A 22,608-nucleotide genomic window follows, 5' to 3' on the forward strand; every position below is an offset into this window, starting at 1 on the left:
AAAATAAAACCAGCAGACACTAGGCCCTCCATGGAATGAGTTTGACACCCTTGGTTTAGACCGTTTGGAAGCTTTTACGGAGTGAACTTTTCTCCTCTTGCTTTCACCGTGCTAGCAAAAGTGATTGCTGTCCTCGTTATGAAATGATCAACTTTACCCTGAATATAGAACAAATAACATGTATACACTGATTGTTTAAAGCAGGGATGGGCAACTGGTCCCCCTTTTGAAAACCCTCAGATAAATCTCCACAAACACTTATTTATTTAGGAACTCAGTTGGAGTCTGTTCTAACTGTTGCGAGTTAGAAAAGTAAAATACGCAAATTCGAAATTGGGTTGTGCATTAGCAGTTTCTCTCTTATGTCAGTCACTGACAGTCAGTCAATTAGCCCATGTCAGCAACATTTTATTTATTGCAAAGTTAGTTTAGTGGCCAGCTATATAAACTTGTTATCATGGCGGAATTACTGGTCGGGGGGGCCCCCATTTAAAAAAAATTATAATAAAATATAATAATCATCGTTAGTCGGTCTCACTCAGACTTGTGAGCAACTGCAGCCCCTCATATTGAGTTCAGATTTTCTTTGGCCCCCACCCCCATCAAAGTTGCCCATCTTTATGGTTTAAAGCAAAACTAAACTAAGCCCCAATCAGAAGGTTGCTTAGGATACTTTATTCTGGTAAAACACTTTAACAGTGCATCTGATAATAGCCTAACAAATTGCCTTGGTTGTCACTCAACTAATAAAGCCTAATATTGCGCAAGCCATTTTACAAACATTTGAATGCTCAAGGTGACGCACGGCCTACCTCTTGATGGTCAGCAGAGCGTACAGTGCACAGTTTTACTAGGCTACTGATATTGCCTGGGATTGTTTGGAATGCAAAATGACTTATTGCTCTATGACTGTCAGCACCGTTACATGCTCAGTTTGACGCTGAAGGAGAGAACGCATCAGTTGTCACAAAAGATTAGCTATTTTTGGATGGTTAAAAGTATGCCAAATAGGATAATTATTTTGTGAACTGGTGACTTGTAACTTTTGAATCGATGTTATTTTTTTTTTGACCGCATGCTACATTTTAAATCTGTTCGGGGACCGTAGACTGATGTACTCATATCTTAAACATTTGAACCGGGGACCGATGCGTATTGGTGAATCGTTACGTCCCTACTAACTAGCTTACATTGCCAAATGGCAGCCTAAGCAAAAGTATGATCAATCACCCCTGAAAGGCCAGTTGGTGGTAGCCATAGTGAAGAGACCTAGTACACTTCTGTCAATTACCAATAATAGCCCACCCCATATATCATGCAAGCTAAACCAGCCTAAAAGACATTGAAGGGAGATGTGCTCTAGAATGTCAAATGTCATCATTAGCACAGAACTGTGTCTGTTTCACTCAGTGAGACCTGAGCCCCCCCATCCCCGCCCCCCCTCCCCATGGCATCATCTGAGGTCAATGTTAATGTGGAGGAGGTGGTAGTCGTGACAACGCCGGATGGAGCAGGGGAGGGCTTGGCTGCAGAGGAGGTGAAGACTGTGCTGGTGGCTACAGAGCTGACCCAGGCAGGGTGAGTGGTGGTACACACACACATTGAGATTGAAGTCCCATCACAGCTTCTCCAGACCAACCAGGGAAGTATTAAAGCCTAAAACGGAGTGAGTTAATTGTGTGTTTACCATACACACAAATCTCAGTTACTTTGAGTCAGTGATACCCCCTAGCCCTATACCACAGGATGTTGGTGGCACCTTAATTGAGGAGGACGGTCTCATGGTAATGTCTGGAACGGAGTGAGTGGAATTGTATCAAATACATATTTTTTTTCATGTGTTTGATACTCCGTTTTGCTCTGTTCCGGCCATTATGAGCCGTCCTCCCATTGGCAGCCGCCACTGGCCTATACCTTATGTTACATAAGACTATTTGATGAGTTTTTCCTCATCAGGTTACATATATTCAAAAGGTCAACCCTAGTGGTGGTAGTAGGTTTGTAATCAAGCGTGCCACTACCAAAGATGGGCATAGTCAAGTCTTGGTAGCCTATGCCCTACTAGGGCATAGTCTAGTCTTTGGTAGTGGTACGCTTGATGGTATCTGTCCCCTCTCATCTGGCATGCTGCATATTGTCTTTGATTTAACACTCACTGAGCTTTGTCTATGGCTTATTGACTTATTGGAGTTTCTCTATCTATGCCATTCAGGGAGGAACTTACAGATGGAAGCGTGGAGTCAGAAACCGACGCCACCAGCACTGTGACAAAGGAGGCAGTCCTAGGTAAAGTTAACCCATTCACGCAAACTACCTTTAGCGCCTATTGACGATAGTATCTTCTGGCCGGGGAGGTTTGTTAACCCCCCTTCGGGCACGTGTGACACTAGCACCCACGGTTCACACTATTCAACAGCCAGTGAAAAATCAGAGCACCAAATTCAAAACCACAAAACGTCATAATTCAAAGTTCTCAAACATACGACTATTTTACACCATTTTAACGATACACGTCTCCTTAATGTAACCACGTTGTCCGATTTCAAAAAGGCTTTACGGCGAAAGCATAAAGTTAGGTTATGTTAGGACAGTTCAACACAAGAAAAACCACACAGCCATTTTCCTAGCAAGGACAGGCGTCACAAATTCCAGAAATTCAGCTAAAATTATGCACTAACCTTTGACGATCTTCATCAGATGACACTCCTAGGACATCATGTTACAAAATACATGCATTTTTTGTTCGATCAAGTTGATATTTATATCCAAAAACAGCCTTTTACATTGGCGCGTGATGTTCAGAAAATATTTTGCCTCCAATACTGCCGGTGAATCGGCACAACAATTTACAAAAATACTCATCATAAACGTTGATAAAATATTAAACTGTTATTCAAAGAATTATAGATGAACATCTCCTTTATGCAACCGCTGTGACAGATTTCAAAAAAGCTTCACGGGGAAAGCACACTTTGCAATAATCTGAGTACTGCGCTCAGAAAAATACACCAGGCAATACAGATGCCCGCCATTTTGGAGTCATCTAAAATCATAAATAGCATTAGAAATATTCACTTACCTTTGATCTTCATCAGAAGGCACTTCCAGGAATCCCAGGTCCACAATAAATGTTTTGTTCGATAAAGTCCATAATTTATGTCCAAATAACTCCTTGTTGTTTCCGCATTCTGTAAGCTACTCCAAGTGTAGGAAGCGCGGTCAAAAAAAGTTATATTTACGTTCGTTCAAACATGTCAAACGTTGTATAGCATCAATCTTTAGGGCCTTTTTAACTTAGAACTTCAATAATATTCCAACTGGACGATTCCAGTGTCTTGAAAAACGTTTTGGAACACCGCTAACTCTCACGTGAATGCCAATGAACTCATGTCCTTTCCTGAGTCAACAACTTCCAACTTCCTCTGTTCGCTCTCTGTTCATCATAGACGCCTCAAACAACTTTCTAAAGACTGTTGACATCTAGTGGAAGCCTTAAGAAGTGCAAAATGAACCCTAAGTCACTGTGTGTTCGATAAGCAATGACTTGAAAGGACTACAAGCACCAGACTTCCCACTTCCTGGTTAGATTTCTCTCAGGTTTTTGCCTGCCATATGAGTTCTGTTATACTCACAGACACCATTCAAACAGTTTTAGAAACTTCAGAGTGTTTTCTATTCAAATCTACTAATAATATGCATATTCTAGTTCCTGGGCCCGAGTAGTTGGCCGTTTTAATTTGGGTACGTTTTTCATCCGGCTGTGAAAATACTGCCCCCTACCCTAGAGAAGTTAAGATCCCCGACACTTGCTCTAAACATTAACACTCATCACTTGCGGTACGGTTTTGGAAACCAAAGGAACGTCTCCTTCATATCAGCAGCAATAAATAAAAAGGTTATGTTACTACACATTTTTTATAGGGTTCCCACACTGCCGTAGTTCCATGTTGCAGCGCTTGTTTACGGAAAACAAATGGAAGACAGTCCTGTGCTAATTAGCTATCTGTGTCTCCGAACACCTGTGTGTAAACCAAAGACTGACACCACAAACGTGTTGTCACTGAACCACTGTCAGCTGCAACTGTGTTAAAACAGTGTACAGTGAGTGTATATTTAACATTTTAAATAATTTTGATGTGATATGAAAGCATATGACTTTGTTCTAGAACCGTACCGCAATTTGAGAATCAATTAATGCTTCGATGGAGTTTTTGGCTGCCAGAGCCAATTCGCCTCTAAACAGAACATGTAAGGTCCTTGGACTATAAGGAATAATGTTTGCCTAATAATGGACTGAAGGAGCCTAAGGTAAAGTGTGAAGTTATATGCTGATCAGGACATTGTCACTGCCATGCGCTTGATGATGAATCTAAACATAACTCTGTGATGTTTGTGACAGACTGTTTGGAGATTCTCTAGCGGTATTCATATTGTATTTATAATAAATAATATCCCCTGTACCAAAGGGCACAGCTAGTTCTGCTGTACAAATTCCTCTAACTCATTCATTGTCCCTCGAGGCAGGCCTATCAAAGTAACAATCAAATTAAAATAAAACTTTATTTGTCACATGCGCCGAATACAACGTGTCGACCTTATCGTGAAATGCTTACTTACAAGCCCTTAACCAACAGTGTAGTTCAAGAAAGAGTTAAGAAAATATTTACCAATAAACTAAAGTAAAAAGGAATAAAAGCAATAATAAAATAACACGGCTATATACAGGGGGTACTGGTACCGAGTCAATGTACGGGGGTACAGGTGAATCAAGGTAATTTGTACATGTAGGTAGGGGTGAAGTGACTATGCATAGATAATAAACAGCGAGTAGTAGCAGTGTACAAAACAAATGGGGGGGGTGGTCAATGTAAATAGTTTGGTGGCCATTTGATTTAATTGTTCAGCAGTCTTATGGCTTGGGGGTAGAAGCTGTTAAGGAGCCTTTTGGTCCTAGACTTGGCGCTCCAGTACCACTTGCCGTGCAGTAGCAGAGAAAACAGTCCATTTTTTTGGGGGGGGGGCTTTCCTCTGACACCGCCTAGTATATAGGTCCTGGATGACAGGAAGCTTGGCCCCAGTGATGTACTGGGCTGTACGCACTACCCTCTGTAGCGCCTTATGGTCAGATGCTGAGCAGTTGCTATACCAGGCGGTGATGCAACCGGTCAGGATGTTCTTGATGGTGCAGCTGTAGAACTTTTTGACGATCTAGAGACCCATGCCAAATCTTTTCAGTCTCCTGAAGGGGAAAAGGTGTTGTCGTGGCCTCTTAACGACTGTCTTGGTGTGTTTGGACCATGATAGTTTGTTGGTGAAGGGGACACCAAGGAACTTGAAACTAGAGGTCGACCGATTTATGATTTTTCAATGCCGATACCGATTATTGGAGGACCAAAAAAAGCAGATACGGATTATTACAACAATACTGAATGAACAATGAACACTTATTTTAACTTAATATAATGCATAAATAAAATCTATTTAGTCTCAAATAAATAATGAAACATGCTCAATTTGGTTTAAATAATGCAAAAACAGTATTGGAGAAGAAAGTAAAAGTGCAATATGTGCCATGTAAAAAAGCTAATGTTTAAGTTCCTTGCTCAGAACCAATGAAAGCTGGTGGTTCAATATTCCCAGTTTTTCAAGATTCCCAGCAAAGAAATATTAGGTTGCAGTTATTATGGGAATTATGACACGTCAACTATTTCGCTATATACCATTTGTTTTTCATATACCTTTGACTATTGGATGTTCTAATAGGCACTTTAGTATTGCCAGCCTAATCTCAGGAGTTGATAGGCTTGAAGTCATGAACAGCGCTGTGATCAAGCATTGCTAAGAACTGCTGGCAAACGCAGTAAAGTTTGAATAAATGCTTACGAGTCTGCTGCTGCCTACCACCACTCAGTCAGACTGCTCTATCAAATATCAAATCGTAGACTTAATTATAATAAACACAGAAATACGAGCCTTTGGTCATTTAATATGATCAAATCCAGAAACTATCATTTCGAAAACAAAACATTTATTCTTTGACATATAGAACCGTTCTGTATTTTATCAAACGGGTGGCAACCCTAAGTCTAAATATTGCTGTTACATTGCACAACCTTCAATGTTATGTCATAATTATATACAATTCTGGCAAATTAGTTTGCAACGAGCCAGGCGGCCCAAACTGTTGCATATACCCTGACTCTGCGTGCAATGAACACAAGAGAAGTGACACAATTTCCCTAGTTAATATTGCCTGCTAACATCAAAGAAATTAAACTAAATATGCAGGTTTAAAAAAATATAATTCTGTGTATTGATTTTAAGAAAGGCATTGGTTAGGTACATTCGTGCAACAATTGTGCTTTTTTCATGAATGCGCCTTCGTTAAATCATCACCCGTTTGAGGAAGTAGGCTGTGATTCGATAAATTTACAGGCACCGCATTGATTATATGCAACGCAGGACAAGCTAGTTAACCTAGAAATATCATCAACTATGTGTAGTTAACTAGTGATTATGTGAAGATTGATTGTTTTTTATTAGATAACTTTAATGCTAGCTAGCAGCTTACCTTGGCTCCTTGCTACACTCGCGTAACAGGTGGTCAGCCTGCCACGCAGTTTCCTCGTGGAATGCAATGTAATCGGCGTCCAAAAATGCTGATTAATCGGTTGACCTCTACTTGAGACTCTCGACCCGCTCCACTACAGCCCCGTCGATGTTAATGGGGGCCTGTTTGGCCCGCCTTTTCCTGTAGTCCACGATAAGCTCCTTTGTCTTGCTCACATTAAGGGAGAGGTTGTTGTCCTGGCACTACACTGCCAGGTCTCTGACCTCCCTATAGGCTGTCTCAATGACAGATTTTTACCTTGTCAGCTCGGGGATTCGATCTTGCAACCTTTCGGTTACTAGTCCAACGCTCTAACCACTAGGCTACCTGCCGCCCCAGCATTCTCACATCGGTGTTCCTTTTGTCCAGGTGAGAAAGGGCAGTGTGGAGTGTGATTGAGATGGTGACATCTGTTGGGGCGGTATGCGAATTGGAGTGGGTCTAGGGTGTCTGGGAGGATGCTGTTGATGTGATGCATGACCAGCCTTTCAAAGTACTTCATGGCTACCGACGTGAGTGCTACAGGGCGGTAAACATTTAGGCAGGTTGCCTTCGCTTTCTTGGGCAAAGGAACTATGGTGGTCTGCTTGAAACATGTAGGTATTACAGAATCGGTCAGGGAAGCATCTGGGTTTCCCTTTGTAGTCCGTAATAGTTTTCAAGCCCTTCCGCATCTGACGAGCGTCAGAGCCGGTGTAGTAGGTCTCAGTCTTAATCCTGTATTGCCGCTTTGCTTGTTTGATGGTTCATCTGAGGGCATAGCGGGATTTCTTATAAGCGTTCGGATTAGTCTCCTACTCCTTGAAAGCGGCAGCTCTAGCCTTTACCTCGATGAGGATGTTGCCTGTAATCCATGGCTTCTGGTTGGGATATGTACGTATGGTCACTGTGGGGACGAAGTCGTTGATGCACCTATTGATGAAGCCGGTGACTGAGGTGGTATACTCCTCAATGCCATTGGATGAATCCTGGAAAATATTCCAGTCTGTGCTGGCAAAACAGTCCTGTAGCGTAGCACCCGCGTCATCTGACCACTTCCGTATTGAGCGAGTCACTGGTACTTCCTGTTTTTGCTTGTAGGCAAGAATCAGGAGGATAGAATTATGGTCAGATTTGCCAAATGGAGGGCGGGGGAGAGCTTTGTATGCATCTCTTTGTGTGGAGAAAAGGTGATCCTCTGGTTGCAAATGTGACATGCTGGTAGAAATGAGGTAAAATGGATTTATGTTTGCCTGCATTAAACTCCCCGGCCACTAGGAGCGCTGCTTCTTGATGTGCATTTTCTTGTTGGCTTATGGCCTTATACAGTTGGTTGAGTACTGTCTTAGTGCCAGCATCGTTTTTTTTCCTGTGGTAAATAGACAGCCACGAATAATATAGATAGTGTGGTCTACAGCTTATCATAAGTTACTCTACCTCAGGTAAGCAATACCTAGAGACTTATTTAACCTGTTGGGGATAGGGGGCAGTATTTGCACGGCCGAATAAAAAACGTACCCGATTTAATCTGGTTACTACTCCTGCCCAGTAACTAGAATATGCATATAATTATTGGCTTTGGATAGAAAACACCCTAAAGTTTCTAAAACTGTTTGAATGGTGTCTGTGAGTATAACAGAACTCATATGGCAGGCAAAAACCTGAGAAGATTCCTTACAGGAAGTGGCCTGTCTGACAAGTTCTTGTTCTTCTTGGCTCTGTTTATTGAAGACTGAGGATCTTTGTTGTAACGTGACACTTCCTACGGCTCCCATAGGCTCTCAGAACCCGGGAAAAAGCTGAATGATGTAATTCCAGCCTCTGGCTGAAAAACATTAGCGCGTTTGGATAGTGGCCGGTCAGAGTACCATCAGACTGAGGCTCGTGCACGAGTCGACCCCATGTTTTATTTTCTTTCGTCTTTGAACGTAAACACGCTTTCCCGGTCGGAATATTATCGTTATTTTACGAGAAAAATGGCATAAAAATTTATTTAAAACAGCGGTTGACATGCTTCGAAGTACGGTAATGGAATATTTAGACATTTTTTGTCACGAAATGCGTCGTGCGCGTCACCCTTCTTTACCATTCGGATAGTGTCTTGAACGCACGAACAAAACGGAGGATATTTGAACATAACTATGGAACATAACCAACATTTGTTATTGAAGTAGAAGTCCTGGGAGTGCATTCTGACGAAGAACAACAAAGGTAATAACATTTTTCTTATAGTAAATCTGACTTTGGTCAGGGCTAAACTTGGTGGGTGTCTAAATAGCTATCCCTGTGATGCCGGGCTATCTACTCAGAATATTGCAAAATGTGCTCTCACCGAAAAGCTATTTTAAAATCGGACATAGCGAGTGCATAGAGGAGTTCTGTATCTATAATTCTTAAAATAATTTGTTTTTTGTGAACGTTTATCGTGAGTAATTTAGTAAATTCACCGGAAGTTTGCGGGGGGTATGCTAGTTCTGAACGTCACATGCTAATGTAAAAAGCTGGTTTTTGATATAAATATGAACTTGATTGAACAAAACATGCATGTATTGTATAACATAATGTCCTAGGGTTGTCATCTGATGAAGATCATCAAAGGTTAGTGCTGCATTTAGCTGTGGTTTGGGTTTATGTGACATTATATGCTAGCTTGAAAAATGGGTGTGTGATTATTTCTGGCTGGGTACTCTGCTGACATAATCTAATGTTTTGCTTTCGTTGTAAAGCCTTTTTGAAATCGGACAGTGTGGTTAGATTAACGAGAGTCTTGTCTTTAAAATGGTGTAAAATAGTCATATGTTTGAGAAATTGAAGTAATAGCATTTCTAAGGTATTTGAATAACGCGCCACGGGATTCAACTGGCTGTTGAGTAGGTGGGACGATTTCGTCCCGGCGACCCTAGAGATGTTAATATTAGACATCGCACACCAGCTGTGATTGACAAAAAGACACACAGCCCCACCCCTCGTCTTACCAAACGTAGCTTCTCTGTCTTGCCGGTGCATGGAAAATCCCGCCAGCTCTATATTATCTCTGTCCTCGTTCAGCCACGACTCTGTGAAACACAAGATATTATGTCCCGTTTTTAGGATAAACTTGATCGTAGGTCATTGATTTTATTTTCCAATGATTGCATGTTGGCCAATAGAACGGATGGCAGTGAGGGTTTACTCGCTCGCCTACAAATTCTCAGAAGGCAGCCCGACCTCCGCCCCCTTTTCTCCGTCTTTTTTTTCATGCAAATGATGGGGATTTGGGCCTGTTCCCGAGAAAGCAGTATATCCTTCATGTCGGACTCGTTAATGGAAAAAGTTTCTTCCAGTTCGAGGGGAGTAATCGCTGTTCTGATATTCAGAAGTTATTTTCGGTCATAAGAGATGGTAGCAGCAACATTATGTACAAAATAAGTTGCAAAAAAACAAAATAGCACAGTTGTAAAACGTCAGCCATTCCCTCTGGCGCCATTCTACTTCCCTAAACCATCACTTAGTTTTTGTTAAGTGGCTGTGTGCATGTCTTAAATGATCAAATGAATTAAATGCTGGCTTGTAATCTGCCTCTCTGTCTGAGCAGTGAAGCTGTCAGAGGAGATGGATGTGGAAGCTGATTTGGTCTACCCAATCACTTGTGGGGACGTGAAGGGCACCCTGGTCTGGAAGAAGTTTGTTTGCCCTGGCATCAACATCAAATGTGTCCAAGTACGTCTGATTTAACTCACCTTTTAGCCATTTTAGCCAAGTTCAACTCAGTCTTTCACAGTCCTATCGAATCATCATTTTGAGGTTTATTATCCCCATGATATGCGCACAAAGAAAGGAACCATGGAGGTACCGGGTCATGTTCATTTGACCCTAAACAAAGAAATAAAACAGGCTGAACTTGTCCAATAAGAAACGCTTGTTTTCTTTTACACCCCATTTTGCTACGATGTGCACTCATGAATAAGACCGACATCATCAGGGTCAATCTCTGTTCCAGTTCAATGAGCATCTCATCAGTCCCAAGGAATTTGTCTATCTGGCTGGGAAATCTACACTGAAGGACTGGAAGAGAGCCATTCGTGTGAACGGCACTATGATCAGGTCAGTGGCTTCGAAGGGATGCACACTTGGGTTTGCACAAAGAATTTACAATGTGAACCATATGGTTCTCCATGCAAATAATTGAGTAGAGTTCTCTAAGTTCACACTGCCAGTCTGCAAAATAGATTATCAATCATTTTGCAGTTCTGAAATGTGCCACACGATGGCACTGTAACATAAAATAAATGAAGTGTGCTTCCATGGCACTAGTTTAGTAAGGCCTGGGTCATGTTCAATAGCCACTAAATGAAAGAAACACGTTTCAAATGGACTGAAACAGGGAAGGGTCTACCTGGACTGAATAAGAAATGCTTATTTTTTCTTTCGGTTGCAAAATGTTTTAAATAGTTTTCCATTGCATGCCCTAATGAACGCGACCCTGCACTTTGTCGGGAGATAAGACTTTCTCTGATGCTGTCTGGCAGCTGAATAATGGTGTATGATAATTCCCCATAGGAAAATCATGGACTCAGGCGAGCTGGATTTCTACCAGCACTCCAAGGTGTGCTCCAACACCTGCCGCAGTACTAAGATTGACCTGGTGGGGACCAGAGTGTCACTCAGCAGCCAGCAGTCCACCGAATACGTTCCTGTCACCCCTTCCTTATCTGACGGTAAACACACAGGTGCACACCATGATCCACTCACATCCTAGTCTGTGGAAAGAATTGTGTAACATTTGAGGTGTTCAAAGCTTACCATGATGTCATTCTAGTAAACGGCTCACCGGCCAAGTTTCCAACAGAGGTATCATCAGAAGACACCACGGAATGGGTCACAGCGATAGGAGGTGAGTTTGAACTGACCACTTTGCTTAGAAATTAGGATAGATTACTTTAGACGTTCAACGTTCAATAATCAGATACTTAATCGTGTAATGGCGCCACTGCTTTTCCAATCACATGACAGTGCACTTAGATCTGTTGACAGTTATAATTGTGATCATGATGTACACTTACTCTCTTAATCAATCTCTATTTACTGTAGAGGTTTTCAAATCTCTTTGGGCACCCGCAGACGTTCCATGTATTTTAACTATTCCACAGCTAGCCCACCTAATTCAACTTGTCAACCTACACTATCTATATATATATATATATATATATATATATATATATATACATACATACATACATACACACACACACACACACACACAGTGTGTGGATACCCCTTCAAATAAGTGAATTTGGCTAGTTCAGCCATAGTTGTTGCTGACGGGTGTATAAAATTGAGCACACCGCCATGCAATCTCCATAGACAAACATTGGCAGTAGAATGGCCTTACTGAAGAGCTTAGTTACTTTCAACGTGGCACCGTCATTGGATGCCACCTTTCCAACAAGTCAGTTCGTCAAATTTCTACCCTGCTTGAGCTGCCCCGGTCAACTGTAAGTTCTGTTATTGTGAAACTTCTAGGAGCAACAACGGCTCAGCCGCGAAATGGTAGGCCACACAGGCTCACAAAACGCGTCCGCATAGTGCTGTCCTCGGTTGCAACACTCACTACCGAGTTCCAAACTTCCTCTGGAAGCAACGTCAGCACAAGAACTGTTCGTCGGGAGCTTCGTGAAATTGGTTTCCATGGCCAAGCAGCCTCGCACAAGCTAAAGATTACCATGCGCAATGCCAAGCGTCGGCTGGAGTGGTGTAAAGCGCGCCGACATTAGACTCTGGAGCAGTGGAAACGCCTTCCCTGGCAGTCCGACGGACGAATATGGGTTTGGCGGATGCCTGGAGAATACTACCTTCCCCAATTTATAGCGCTAACTGTAACGTTTGGTGGAGGAGGAATAATGGTCTGGTGCTGTTTTTCATGGTTCAGGCTAGGCCCCTTAGTTCCTGTGAAGGTAAATCTTAACGCTACAACATACAGTGATATAGATACTTTTGTGGCAACAGTTTGGGGAAGGCCCTTTCCTTTTTCAGCAACACAATGTCCCTGTGCACAAAATGAGGTCCATACAGAAAATGGTTTCCTGAGATCGGTTTGGAAGAACTTGAGAGCCCTGACCTCAACCACATCGAACACCTTTGGGATGAATTAGAACGCTGACTGCGAGCCAGGCCTAATTGCCCAACATCAGTGCCCGACCTCTCTAATGCTCTTGTGGCTGAATGCTGCGGGGGACTTCTTTCCAATGTTCCAACATCTAGTGGAAGAGTGGAGGCTTTTAGAACAGCAAAGGGGGGACCAACTCCATATTAATGCCCATGATTATGGAATAAGATGTTCTACCAGCAGGTGTCCACATACTTTTGGTCATGTAGTGTGTCATCAAGTCCTTGAATAGATAAATCAGGTGAGCTAGTTCAGGGCTACAACAAAATTGTGAAACTTCTGGGAGTCCCCAGGGAGAGGTTTGAAAACCACTGATTTACTGGAAAGTCACAACTTACAGTGTTTTATCTAACTCTGAATATCTCTTTCAGAGTATTTAGTACGTTGTTTAGAAGCGACTTTGTGTGTGTGTGTGTGTGTGTGTGTGCTTGCTTTGTTCCAGAGGATTCTGTGACCTTCTGGAGGGGTCTGAAGGAGGCTGGGTTGCTGGAGGAAGTGGTGGAGGACTTCCAGAAGGAGATCCAGGAGGTACTAAAGGGAATGCAGGAGCGCATCACCGAGCCTCCCCTGCAGGTCAACGGTCAGTGGGGCTTCTCTCAATTAAATTATCTCTGTGTGTGTGGATAATATAAGATGGCGCCGAAGAACATGGCTGACGTTTTACATTCTCCCAACCAATTGTGCTATTTTGTAGGGGTTTTTTGCATTTTGTATAACTTATTTTTTTACTTATTGTGTACATAATGTTGCTGCTACCGTCTCTTATGACCAAAAATAACTTCTGGACATCAGAAAAGCAATTACTCACTGTGGACTGGAAGAAACGTTTTCATTTAACAAGTCCGACGAGAAGGATATCCTGCTTTCACTGGAACAGGCCCAGATCCACGCCTTTTGCGTGAAGAAAAGACGCCGAAAAAGAGGCCGCAGATTGGGCACCCTTCTGAGAATCCGGAGGTGAGCGAATAAACTCCCATTGCCTTCCATTCTTCTTACTATCGTGCAATCATTGGAAAATAAAATTGATGACCTACGATTAAGATTATCCTACCAACGGGACATTAATAACTGTAACATCTTATGTTTCACCGAGACGTGGCTGAACGAAGATACGGACAATGTAGAGCTAGCGAGATTTTCCATGCACCGGCAGAACAGATGCGCTACCTCTGGTAACACAAGGGGTGGGGGTGTGTGTCTTTTTGTCAATAACAGCTGGTGCGCGATGTCTACCTTATGATAAGCTGTAGACCACACTATCTACCATTAGAGTTCTCATCTGTATTATTCGGAGCCGTCTATTTATCACAACAAAGCGAAGCTGGCACTAAGACTGCTTTCAACCAACTCTATAAGGCCATGAGAATAAGAAGAAAATGCTCACCCATAAGCGGCGCTCCTAGTGGCCAGGGACTTTAATGCAGGCAAACTTATATCAGTTTTACTATTTAATTTTTTTGCAACCGGGGGGAAAAAATCCTAGACCAACTTTACTCCACACACAGATGCATACAAAGCTCTCCCCCACCCTCCATTTGGCAAATCTGACCATAATTCTATCCTCCTGATTCCTGCTTACAAGAAAAAAACTAAAGCAGGAAGTACCAGTGACTCGCTCAATATGGAAGTGGTCAGATGATGCAGATGCTACACTACAGGACTGTTTTGCTAGCACAGACTGGAATATGTTCCGGGATTCATCCAATGGCATTGAGGAATACACCACCTCAGTCATCGGCTTCATCAATAAGTGCATCGATGATGTCGTCCCCACAGTGACTGTACGTACATATCCCAACCAGAAGCCATGGATTACAGGCAACATCCGCATCGAGCTAAAGGCTAGAGCTGCCGCTTTCAAGGAGTGGGAGACTAATCCGGACGCTTATAAGAAATCCCGCTATGCCCTCTGATGAACCATCAAACAAGCAAAGCGTCAATACAGGATTAAGATTAAATCCTACTACATCTGACGTTCGTCGGATGTGGCAGGGCTTGAAAGTTATTACGGACTACAAAGGGAAACCCAGACGCGAGCTGCCCAGCGGCGCGAGCCTACCAGATGAGCTAAATGCCTTTTTATGCACGCTTCGAGGCAAGCAACACGGAAGCATGCACAAGAGCACCAGCTGTTCTGGATGACTGTGTGATAACGCTCTTGGTAGCCGATGTGAACAAAACAAGTCAACATTCACAAAGGCGCTGGGCTAGACAGATTACCAGGACGTGTACTCAAAGCATGTGCAGACCAAGTGTCTTCACTGATACTTCCTGTGCCCAAGGAAGTGAAGGTGACCTGCCTAAATGATTACCGCCTGTGGCACTCACGTCGGTAGCCATGAAGTGCTTTGAAAGGCTGGTCATGTCTCACATCAACAGCATCCTCCAGGACACCCTAGACCAATCAAATTTCAATAAAATGTATTTATATAGCCCTTCTTACATCAGCTGATATCTCAAAGTGCTGTACAGAAACCCAGCCTAAAACCCCAAACAGCAAGCAATGCAGGTGTAGAAGCACAGTGGCTAGGAAAAACTGCCTAGAAAGGCTGGAATCTAGGAAGAAACCTAGAGGAACCAGGCTATGAGGGGTGGCCAGTCCTCCTCTGGCTGTGCCGGGGTGGAGATTATAACAGAACATGGCCAAGATGTTCAAATGTTCATAGATGACCAGCAGGGTATTATAATAATAATCACAGTGGTTGTAGAGGGTGCACCTCAGGAGTAAATGTCAGTTGACTTTTCATAGACAATCATTCAGAGTATCTCCACCGCACCTGCTGTCTCTAGAGAGTTGAAAACAGCAGGTCAGGGACAAGGTAGCATGTCCGGTGAACAGGTCAGGGTTCCATAGCCGCAGGCAGAACAGTTGAACCTGGAGCAGCAGCACGACCAGGTGGACTGGGGACAGCAAGGAGTCATCAGGCCAGGTAGGAAGAGGGGGGAGATAGACCTACTATCCCCCCGACACAAACTTTTGGCCGGAAAGTAGAGCATTGCAGTAGTCTAACCTAGAAGTGACAAGACCATGGATACATTTTTCTGCATCATTTTTGGACAAAGTTTCAGATTTTTTAAATGTTACGTAGATGTGAAAAAGCTGTCCTTGAAACAGTCTTGATATGTTCATCAAAAGAGAGCTCAGGGTCCATTGTAACGCCGAAGTCCTTCAGTTTTTTTTATTTGAGACGACTATACAACCATCAAGATTAATTGTCAGATTCAACAGAAGATCTCTGTTTCTTGGGACCTAGAACTAGCATCTCTGTTTTGTCCGAGTTTTTAAAAGTAGAACATTTGCCACTTCCTTATGTCTGAAACACAGGCTTCCAGGGAAGGTAATTTTGGGGCTTCACCATGTGTCATCAAAATGTACAGCTGTGTGTTGTCCGCATAGCAGTGAAAGTTAACTATTATGTTTCCAAATGACATCATCAAGAGGAAAAATGTATAGTGAAAACAATAGTGGTCCTAAAACTGAGCCTTGAGGAACACTGACATTTAAAGTTGATTTGTCAGAGGACAAACCATCCACAGAGACAAACTGATATCTTTCCAAGAGATAAGCTCTAAACCAGGCCAGAACTTGTCCGTGTAGACCAATTTGGGTTTCCAATCTCTCCAAAAGAATGTGGTGATCGGTGATATCAAAAGCAGCACTAAGATCTAGGAGCACGAAGACCGATGCAGAGCCTCGGTCTGACACCATTAAAAGGTCCTTTACCACCTTCACAAGTGCAGTCTCAGTGCTATTATGAGATCTAAAACCATACTGAAGCATTTGTGTATACATTGTTTGTCTTCAGGAAGGCAGTGAGTTGCTGCACAACAGCTTTTTCTAAACTGTTTGAGAGGAATGGGAGATTCGATATAGGCCGTTAATTTTATTTTATTTTTTTATTTTTCTGGTATTTTTTTCTTCTTCTTCAAATCTTAAAAAAAAAAAAAACATTTAAAACATTTGTATTTTTTATTTTTACATTTTCTGGGTCAAGGTTTGGCTTTTTCAAGAGAGGCTTTATTACTGCCACTTTTAGTGAGTTTGGTACACATCCGGTGGATAGGGAGATGTTTATTATGTTCAGCATAGGAGGGCCAAGCACAGGAAGCAGCTCTTTCAGTAGTTTAGTTGGAATATGGTCCTGTATGCAGCTTGAAGGTTCAGAGGCCTATTTTCATCAATGTGTTAAGAGATATAGTATAAAGTGTCTCCCTTGATCCTAGGTCCTGGCAGTGTTGTGCATACTCAGGACAACTGAGCTTTGGAGAAATACGCAGATTTAAAGAGGAGTCTGCAATTTGCTTTCTAATGATCATGATCTTTTCGTCAAAGAAGTTCATGAATTTATCACTGCTGAAGTGAAAGCCATCCTCTCTTTGGGAATGCTGCTTTTTAGTGAGCTTTGCAACAGTATCAAAAATACATTTTGGATTGTTCTTATTTTCCTCAAGTTGGAAAAATAGGATGATCAAGCAGCAGTAAGGGCTCTCCGATACTGCACGGTACTGTCTTTCCAAGCTAGTCGGAAGACTTCCAGTTTGGTGTAGCGCCATTTCCGTTCCAATTTTCTGGAAGCTTGCTTCAGGGCTCGGGTATTTTCTGTATACCAGGGAGCTAGTTTCTTATGACAAATGTTTTTAGGGGTGAAACTGCATCTAGGGTATTACGCAAGGTTAAATTTGTTCCTCATTTAGGTGGTTAACTGATTTTTGTACTCTGACGTCCTTGGGTAGGTGGAGGGAGTCTGGAAGGGCATCTAGGAATCTTTGGGTTGTCTGAGAATTTATAGCATGGCTTTTGATGATCCTTGGTTGGGGTCTGAGCAGATAATTTTTTGCGATTGCAAACATAATAAAATGGTGGTCGGATAGTCCAGGATTATGAGGGAAAAACATTAAGATCCACAACATTTATTCCACAGGACAAAACTTGGTGCCAGAGTATGACTGTGGCAGTGAGTAGGTCCGGAGACATGTTGGACAAAACCCACTGAGTCGATGATGGCTCCGAAAGCCTTTTGGAGTGGGTCTGTGGACTTTTCCATGTGAATATTAAAGTCACCAAAAATTAGAATATTATCTGCCATGACTACAAGATCCAATAGGATTTCAGGGAACTCGGTGAGTAACGCTCTATACGGCCCAGTAGGCCTGTAAACAGTAGCTATAAAAAGGGATTGAGTAGGCTGCATAGATTTCATGAATAGAAGCTCAAAAGATGAAAATGCCGTCTTTTTTTGTTGTTGTTGGTAAATTGAAATTGCTATCGTAAATGTTAGCAACACCTCCGGGGCATATGTCACTAGTGTAACCTGGAGGAGAGGCATCATTTAACACAGTAAATTCATCAGGCTTAAGCCATGTTTCAGTCAGGCCAATCACATCAAGATTATGATCAGTGATTAGTTAATTGACTATAACTGCCTTGGAAGTGAGGGATCTAACATTAAGTATTCCTATTTTGATGTGAGATATCACAATCTCTTTCAATAATGACAGAAATGGAGGTCTTTATTCCAGTGAGATTGCTAATGCGAACACCGCCATGCTTAGTTTTGCCCAACCTAGATCGAGGCACAGACACGGTGTCAGTGGGCATAGCTGAGCTGACTACACTGACTGTGCTAGTGGCAGACTCCAGTGGCAGGCTGGCGATCTCATTGTGGAGCTAGGGGAGTTAGAGCCTTGTCTATGTTTGTAGCTAAGATGAGGGCACCCCTCCAGCAAGGATGGAGTTCGTCACTCCTTAGCAGGCCAGGCTTGGTCCTGTTTGTGGGTGAGTCCCAGAAAGAGGGCCAAATAGGAGGGGCAGAAAACAGTTTTCAACCAGCGATTGCGTTGTGAGACTCTGCTGTAGAGCTCCTCACTCCCCCTAACTGGGATGGCGCCAGAGACAATTACTCCATGCCGACACATCTTTCTAGCTGATTTACACACTGAAGCTATGTTGCGCTTGGTGACCTCTGACTGTTTCATCCTAACATCGTTGATGCCAACGTGGATAACAATATCCCTATACTCTCTACACTCGCCAGTTTTGGCCTTATCCAGAACCATCTTCAGATTAGCCTTAACGTCATTAGCCCTGTCCCCTGGTAAACATGTATGATCACTGGATGATTCGTTTTAAGTCTAATGCTGCGGGTAATGGAGTCGCCAATGACTAGGGTTTTCAATTTGTCAGAGCTATTGGTGGGAGGCTTCGGCGTCTCAGACCCCGTAACAGGAGGTGGAGAGACCAGAGAAGGCTTGGCATCGGACTCCGACCCGTTGCTTAATGGGGAGAACCGGTTGAAAGTTTCTGTCGGCTGAATGAGCGACACCGGTTGAGCATTCCTACAGCATTTCCTTCCAGAAGCCATGAGAAAATTGTCCGGCTGCGGGGACTGTGCGAGGGGATTTGTACTACTATCTGTACTCATTGGTGGCACGGACACTGTTTCATCCTTTCCTACACTTAAATTACCTTTGCCTAATGATTGCGTCTGAAGCTAGGCTTGCAGCACGGCTATCCTCGCCATAAGGTGATCGTTCTCCTGCATATTATGACTACAGCGACTGCAATTAGAAGGCATAATGTTACTACTTAGCTTCGGCTGTTGGAGGTCCTGACGAAACGCGTCCAGATAAAGCGTCCTGGGTGAAAACGTTTAATGAAATAAGTTGAGCGGGGGGGGGGGGGGAATAAAAATTTGTAACGGTAATTAAAAAGTAAAACCGTAAAGTTGGTAGGTAGCAAAGTAAGGTTAGCAACAAACCGCACAGCAGCACATAAACAAGTCCACAAGACCCACTCCAATTCGCATACCGCCCCAACAGATCCACAGATGACGCAATCTCAATCGCACTCCACACTGCCCTTTCTCACCTGGACAAAAGGAACACCTATGTGAGAATGCTGTTCATTGACTACAGCTCAGCGTTCAACACCATAGTTCCCACGGAGCTCATCACTAAGCTAAGGACTCTGGGACTAAACACCTCCCTCTGCAACTGGATCCTGGACTTCCTGACGGGCCGCCCCCAGGTGGTAAGGGTGGCCAACAACACATCTGCCACGCTGATCCTTAACACTGGGGCCCCTCGGGGGTGTGAACTTATTCCCCTCCTGTACTCCCTGTTCACCCACGACTGCGTGGCCAAACATGACTCCAACACCATCATTAAGTTTGCTGACGACACAACAGTGGTAGATCACCGACAACGATGAGACGGCCTATAGGGAGAAGAGATCTGGCAGTGTGGTGCCAGGACAACAACCTCTCCCTCAATGTGAGCAAGACTAAGGAGCTGATCGTGGACTACAGAAAAAGGTGGGCCGAACAGGCCCCCATTAACATCAACGGGGCTGTGTTGGAGTGGGTTGAGAGTTTCAAGTTCCTTGGTGTCCACATCACCAATGGATTCCCTGTGGCTCAGTTGGTAGAGCATGGTGTTTGCAATGCCAGCATGGTGTGTGCAATGCCAGGGTTGTGGGTTCAATTCCCACGGGGGGCCAGTACAAAAAATAAAAAAAGACAGCCAACTACAAGAAACGTCTGACCTCTGTGATTGCCAACAAGGGTTTTGCAACCAAGTACTAAGTCATGTTTTGCAGAGGGGTCAAATACTTATTTCCCTCATTAAAATGCAAATCAATGTATAACATTTTTGACATGTGTTTTTCTGGATTTTTGTTATTCTGTCTCTCACTGTTCAAATAAACCTACCATTAAAATGATAGACTAATCATTTCTTTGTCAGTGGGCAAACGTACAAAATCAACAGGGGATCAAATACTTTTTTCCCTCACTGTAGGTCTATAACAGTTTGGGTCTAGAGTGTGTCCCCCTTTGAATTTCTAATCTTTGGGGATCTCGGATGATCCGGAAGAGGTTGAACAGGCTAGTAATAGGGGTTGCAACAATTTCGACGGATCATTTTAGAAAGAGGGGGTACAGATTGTCTAGCCGAGCTGACTTGTAGGGATCCAGATTTTGCAGCTCTTTCAGAACATCAGCTATCTGGATTTGGGTGGTGGAGAAGCGGTGTGGGGGGGGGGGCTTGGGCAAGTTGCTGCAGGGGGTGCTGAGCTGTTGGTCGGGGTAGCCAGGTGGAAAGCATGGCCAGCCGTAGAAAAATGTTTATTGAAATGATCGATTGTAGATTTATCGGTGGTGACAGTGTTTCCTAGCCTCAGTGCATTGGCAGCTGGGAGGAGGTGCTCTTATTCTCCATGGACTTTAGTGTCCCAAAACTTTTTGGAATTAGTGCTACAGAATGCAAATTTCTGTTAGGAAAGCTAAGGCTAGCTTTTTCAAACTGACTGAGTATATTGGTTCCTGACTTCCCTGATAAGTTGTTTATCGCGGGGGCTATTCGATGCTAATGCAGAACACCACAGGATTTTTGTGCTGGTCAAGGGAGGTCAAGTCTGGGGTGAACCAAGGGCTATATCTGTTCTTAGTTCTACATTTTTTGAAAGGGGCATGCTTATTTAAGATGGCGAGGAAAGCACTTTTAAAGAGTTACCAGGCATCCTCTACTGATGGGATGAGGTCAATATCCTTCCAGGATACCCGGGCCAGGTCGATTTAGAAAGGCCTGTCGCTGAAGTGTTTTAGGGAGCATTTGACAGTGATGAGGGGTGGTCGTTTGACCACGGACCCATCACGCACACAATGAGGCAGTGATCGCTGAGATCCTGGTTGAAGACAGCAGAGGTGTATTTAGAGGGCAAGTTGGTCAGGATGATATCTAAGAGGGTGCCCATGGTTACGGATTTAGGGTTGTACCTGGTAAGTTCCTTAATAATTTGTGTGAGATTGAGGGCATCTAGCTTAGGTTGTAGGACGGCCGGGGTGTTTAGCATGTCACAGTTTAGGTCACCGAACAGCACGAACTCTGCCCCCCCATCTATCATCAATCAATTCACATATGGTGTCCAGGGCACAGATGGGGACTGAAGGGGGTCTATAACAAGCGGCAACGGTGAGAGACTTGTTTCTGGAAAGGTGGATTTTTAAAAGTAGAAGCTAGAATTGTTTGAGCACAGACCTGGATAGTGTGACAGAACTCTGTGACAGGATTTTTGGTCGCCTTCCTAAGCCATGATTCATACACGGCTAGGATATCAGGGTTGGTGGAGTGTGCTAAAGCAGTGATGTTAACGTGCATGAAACCAAGGCTTTTACAGTTACAGAAGTCAACAAATGAGAGCGCCTGGGAAATGGGAGAGGTGCTGGGGGCTGCAGGGCCTGGGGTGACCTCTACATCACCAGAGGAAGAGTAGGTTTAGGGTACGGCTAAAGGCTATAAGAATTGGTTGACTAGTGCGTTCAGAACAGAGCGTAAAAGGAGCAGATTTCTTGGCATGGAAGAATAGATTCAAGGCATAATGTACAGACAAGGGTATGGTAGGATGTGAGTACAGTGGAGGTAAACCTAGCAACTGAGTGACGATGAGAGAGGTTGCATCTCTGGAGGCACCAGTTAAGCCAGGGGAGGTCACCGCATGTTTGGGGGGTGGAACAAAACGGCTATCTAAGGCATATTGGGCAGGGCTTGGGGCTCTACAGTGAAATAAGACGACAATCACTAACCAAAACAGCAATAGACAAGGCATATTGACATTAGGGAGAGGAATGTGTAGCCGAGTGATCATAGGATCCAATGAGTAGCACTACATGAGTCAGGGAGCCAATTCCATAGTCGCTGCTACGCTAGGCGAGCTGGAGGCACGGCGATGGATCAGCGGGGCTCTGTGTCGGCAGTAAAGGGTCCAGGCCAATTGGCAAAATAAGTATTGTAGCCCAAGAATTGGCTGGTGGACCTCTTTGGCTAGCCGGGAGATGGGCCTAGCTCCAGGCTAACTGGTGCTTGCTTCGGGACAGAG

At 43.6% G+C, this 22,608-nt stretch overlaps 1 protein-coding gene across 7 annotated transcripts in view; it reads left to right on the forward strand.

Moving 5' to 3' along the window:
* The window catches only part of LOC106566943 (glucocorticoid modulatory element-binding protein 2), a 42,877-nt gene that overhangs the window by 7,784 nt on the left and 12,485 nt on the right, over nt 1–22,608 (forward strand). The window contains exons 2-8 of one of the 7 annotated variants that reach the window (XM_014135609.2): nt 1,411–1,578; nt 2,213–2,286; nt 10,164–10,288; nt 10,551–10,672; nt 11,129–11,298; nt 11,388–11,462; nt 13,177–13,314. In XM_014135609.2, the coding sequence (XP_013991084.1) occupies nt 1,448–1,578; nt 2,213–2,286; nt 10,164–10,288; nt 10,551–10,672; nt 11,129–11,298; nt 11,388–11,462; nt 13,177–13,314 (835 nt within the window). In that variant the 5' untranslated portion in view covers nt 1,411–1,447. Of the gene's footprint in view, nt 1–1,410; nt 1,579–2,212; nt 2,287–10,163; nt 10,289–10,536; nt 10,673–11,128; nt 11,299–11,387; nt 11,463–13,176; nt 13,315–22,608 lie in introns of those variants that run through there. The other 6 variants (XM_014135614.2, XM_014135611.2, XM_014135612.2 and 3 more) reach the window with 6 other exon arrangements.

The sequence above is a fragment of the Salmo salar genome, chromosome ssa13 (genome assembly GCF_905237065.1).
Source record: "Salmo salar chromosome ssa13, Ssal_v3.1, whole genome shotgun sequence".
In the NCBI taxonomy this organism is placed as follows: Eukaryota; Metazoa; Chordata; class Actinopteri; order Salmoniformes; family Salmonidae; genus Salmo; species Salmo salar.